This window comes from Onychostoma macrolepis, chromosome 17 (genome assembly GCF_012432095.1).
Source record: "Onychostoma macrolepis isolate SWU-2019 chromosome 17, ASM1243209v1, whole genome shotgun sequence".
NCBI lineage: Eukaryota > Metazoa > Chordata > Actinopteri > Cypriniformes > Cyprinidae > Onychostoma > Onychostoma macrolepis.
Window position 1 is genome coordinate 1,974,060 of NC_081171.1, and position 4,835 is coordinate 1,978,894.

Below are 4,835 nucleotides of genomic sequence, written 5' to 3' on the forward strand. Positions count from 1 at the left end.
CTCTCCATTTCCTCCTGGCATAGGATATCACTCGTAATGAAAGCACCATTACCTCTGATAATGGGGCAAAGTGTCTGAGCAAACGAGGTGTGCTCCAAAATCAACGCTGCTAATATATAGTTATGTGAATATCACAGAGATTCTTTGAGACAGTAAGCAACCCCCTAGCAACCACCCAGAACACCCTAGCAACAGCTTAGCCACACTAACCAGCACCTAGATCACTCTAGAAACAATAACAGCCATTTAGAATATCTTAGCAACTTTAAATCAATGCCTTAGCAACCACCCAGAACATCCTGGCAAACACATAGCAACACCCTGGCAACCATTCAGAACAAGAACACCCTAGCAACAGCTTAGTAACCCCCTAGGCACCACACAGAATACCCTAGCAACAGCTTAACAACCCCCTAAGAACCACTCAGAACACCGTAGCAACACATTACCAATCCTCAAGCAACCACCTAGTACACCCTAGCAACAGTTTGGCAACCCCTAGCAACCACCCAAACACCATAGCAACACTGTAAAAAAAAAAAAAAAAGTCGGACAAACTTAAAAGTTTAAGGCAACCAGCTTCAGCAGATTTTTGAGTTTTCTCAACTTTTCCTAAAAAATAAGCTGAGAAAACTCAAAAATCTGCTGAAGCTGGTTGCCTTAAACTTTTAAGTTGGCTCAACTATTTATTTATTTTTTTAATTTTTTTACAGTGAATGCACTAACAGACACATCTTAACAACCTTACACCAATCCCTAGCAACCACCCAGAAGACCCCAGCAACCGCATAGCAACACCCTGGCAACCAATAACAGTTGTGATGATGAGTTTTGCACTGGCAATCAGCATATTTTCTTTACAAATCTATTAATAGCATACAATTAGTAAATTAAAACAATTGATTTAAAAATTTATTAAAACAGCTTAAGTTCTTTAATTTTTCATTAATTATAATTATTAAAATACATTTTTTTAAATAAATTAAAATATATATAAAAATGTTTTATATATATATATATATATATATATATATATATATAAGCATTTGTTTAATGAATAAATAAATGCCATTTTTAATTCCGCATATGAATTCCATTAATAGTAACAAGTGCTTTAAAACAAGTGTTTTGGCCTCTGACCCCAATCTTACTGCATGTTATCAGTTTTAAGCTGAACTATGTTCCTCCTTAACACACACACATGAAGACGGCAGACAGCGAGTGAGCGAGAGAGAGAGAGAGAGAGAGAGAGAGAGAGAGAGAGAGAGAGAGAGAGAGAGTGAGAGAGAGGGAGGGAGTCAGTGTTAGTAGAGCGCAGACAGAAGACAGGCGCTAAGGGAGGCTGTCGGACAGAAACACCACGATCATGAGTCAGAAACACACTGCAGTATAGAGACACACACTGAGGAGCAAACAACAGCAGGACGGCGACTGAAGGAGCTTGTGTTTGAATCTGAGACAGACAGACAGACAGAGAGAGAGACAGAGAGAGAGAGAGGCTGCTGTCTCTTGGTCTTCTCCCCGTCGGCGTGAGGTTGTGGCAGGCATGGCGTCGGAGCCGGGCACCCAGTCCAGAGTGATGTTTCAGACCAAAGAGGAGGAGCCTGCCCAACGCAAACTGGGCAAACTGACGGTCAAATACAACCGCAAAGACCTCCAGAGGAGACTGGACATCGAGGAGTGGATCGACGGGCAGCTGCACCTGCTGTATGACTGCGAGGTAAGACAGATCCAGAGAGACAGACGCTCAGACGCATTACAGCACGATCAGACCCAAGTAAATAATGCAGAAAAATGAATGCTTCTCCTAAAACTCCTCATGAGACTTCAACGAGTCACTAGCTGTCATCCTATGAAATGAATACGGAGCAGCTCAGATCATTTGAGGAGAATTGAGGTCATATTGAGGTCTCTGACTTTTTTATTGCAGTATTTTTGAGAAACATTATTGAGATCTCTTTTTCTCTGGAGAAACATCTGAGAAGCAGGAGATGTTAGTAAATATCTCTATTTAATCTCATGGCTGTCTAGGAGGAACAATTGAGGGAAGTAGGTTGAAGGTTTTGTAGGGGAAATACATCATTTTACCATGGTACCACCACAGTATGCACTAAATGTGGTCATATAAGTCAGGTTGAATTGTGAAATTGAGTATAGGAACGTTATTGTAATCATAGATTAATATTTTAACAATTAGCAATATTATTTATTTCACTGTTTGAGTCATTCTTCTTCAACCCTATCAGAGATCTGCCATCCCATTTATAAAACTTTATTCTATGAAGAGCCAAGAAAGTTAATGGCTTAAGGCTTCAGAAATGTGTTGAAATCATCCTCCTTGTGCAGTTTTTCACATGCATTTAGCAGATGCTTGAATCCGAATCGACTTACAAATGAGGAACATCACAAACACTAGTTTTTCTTTATAGATTGACTGGATCTGTATGAGCAGTGCCTTTATATGAACCACCACCGCTGACTTCTGACATGATGTCGATTTCCACAGAAAATCACGTCAACTTCTTCCTCAGACTGAAAAAAACAAGCAAAAATCTATAGTAATGCATTCATAACGGATGTCTACAGGGCAAGATAATGCAATGATAAATGTATATATATATATAAAACAAAACAAGAATGAAATATATATATATATATATATATTTTAGTGCTGTCAAACGATCGCATCCAAAATAAAAGTTTTTGTTTACATGATATATGTATGTGTGCTGTGCATATTTATTATGCATATATAAATACACACACATGCATGTACATATTTCAGAAAAATTTAATATATTTATTTATAATATAAATTATATGAATATAAATATAGATATGTAAATACATGTATATATTTTCAAAATATATACTGTATGTGTGTGTATTTATATATACATAATAAATATACACAGAACACACACATATATTATGCAAACAAAAACTTTTATTAATCGTTTGACAGCACAAATATATATATATGTATATATATACACACACACATACATATACTGTACATACACACACACACACACACACACATGTATATATATATATATATATATATATATATAAATGCAATCTGAATATATGTTCTTATTGGGGTTTTTTTTTAAATTAAGACAGTATGCCTATAGCCTGTATGTAATGCACATATTGTACTATATTAATTATTATAAGTGATAATCACCACTCATGCTTTACATTTATATATTCAGACTTACAGCTATATCTTCAGATTTACCTCTATATATTCACAATATATTCACAGGAACTGTCATCTGATTAAAAACAAAACAAAAAAAGATGAACTACACACTTTGCAGATCAGAACACAATTTTTGCTCAGAGCAATTAACTTAAGTGTCCAGTGCAAGTGCATTACTGAGGGACGAGTGTGAATGAACGACAGCAAGTCACAGATGTCGCTCATGTATGTTAAGTTCTGTTGAACCCAGAACATTCCTTAAAGCGCGCACAGATCAGACTCTAATCAGCATTCAGCTGACGTCATGATTGACGAGTCACGGACATCTGGAGGCGCGCAACATCTGCCGCGTTACATCAGAGAGACTGAAGCCGCTGCATCCCGTGCTGCCATGGCAACAGGATTCTGGCTGCTTCAGCATGATGGGATGTGTGTACGATCGCACATGACATTTACTCGAATGCGCTGAGGATACAGTGACATTAGAGGAGAGAAGGTGATGATATTTGAACAGATCAAGCTGTTTTCCTCCACATTCCCTCTGTGAGATCCAGACGCCCACATGTGCTGATTATAACCCGCAGGCCGCTGACTGACAGCTGCTCTAATGCCAATCTCGCCCAACACCACACGCAACAAACACCTGAAATCTGCAATCCTAAACCCAGCCTGTTTTGCATGCACATTTATGGTTGAGACTCGCTCACACTAAGAATAATAACTGTAATGATAACGAGCGTTTCTGTGCCATAACGCTCAAACCAGAGCTGAGTGTATTTTTGCACTTTATGGAAAGCATTTCTAATGCAGCAAAGTGAGATTTCTGTTTAGAGAAACACATCTTTGTCCAAAACAGATAATAAATGTTTTAGGACTAATTTACATTATTGCATCTGGCAGATGCTTTTATGCAAAAACTGCCTGCATTGCATCCATGAGATTCTCTGGAAATCGAACTTATGACCTTGGTGTCGCAAGCGCCGTGCTCTACAGGAATAATTAGTCATTTACTCTCTGGAGTAAGTGAGGAGTTAATCTGTGATAACTGAACCTACAGCATTTCCGCTAACATCTTAACCCACCCTGATAACATGATGAACTGCACCATGGGCTTTTGTGATATGATATCTTGCATATGACAGCTGTACACTGCTGTAAGCTGTCTTACATTAAACCAGAAAAATACAGGTAGTTCTTGATGCAAGGCAATGCATGAGTTGAAAAACAAAATGTAATGAATGTAACGGTATCAAGGAACCAGTATTAATTTCTCATTGCTTCAGTATCAGAAATGAAAGATTTCCTATGCATTTTTACCTTTATTTGGGTATATTTCTTGTAAGCATATAAAAACACACAGTGGGTCATGCAACTGCATTAAATATCTCAAGTGAACCAATCAAATGAAACAAATTTTTAATATGAACAATTAACTCTGATATGAATATAACTCAGCAACAAAAGAGAGCTGTAAATAAAGCATGACATCAAACACTGTATATATGTGAAATACATCAATGATTATTCAGCTCTCTATTGTTTACCTTAGATTTTAATCTAATTGCTGTTTCAGGTTTTTGAGATGTTGGAGAGTTGAGTGCTTTATTAATATATATATATTTTTTTC

General features: G+C 37.2%; 1 protein-coding gene across 1 annotated transcript in view; it reads left to right on the forward strand.

The window, feature by feature from the left end:
• Nucleotides 1-1,292: 1,292 nt before the first annotated feature.
• Nucleotides 1,293-4,835, forward strand: part of ppp1r14d (protein phosphatase 1 regulatory inhibitor subunit 14D) — an 11,858-nt gene continuing 8,315 nt past the window's right edge. The window contains exon 1 of the mRNA XM_058748766.1: nt 1,293-1,720. Coding sequence (XP_058604749.1) covers nt 1,547-1,720 — 174 coding nt within the window. The 5' untranslated portion in view covers nt 1,293-1,546. The remainder of the gene's footprint in view (nt 1,721-4,835) is intronic.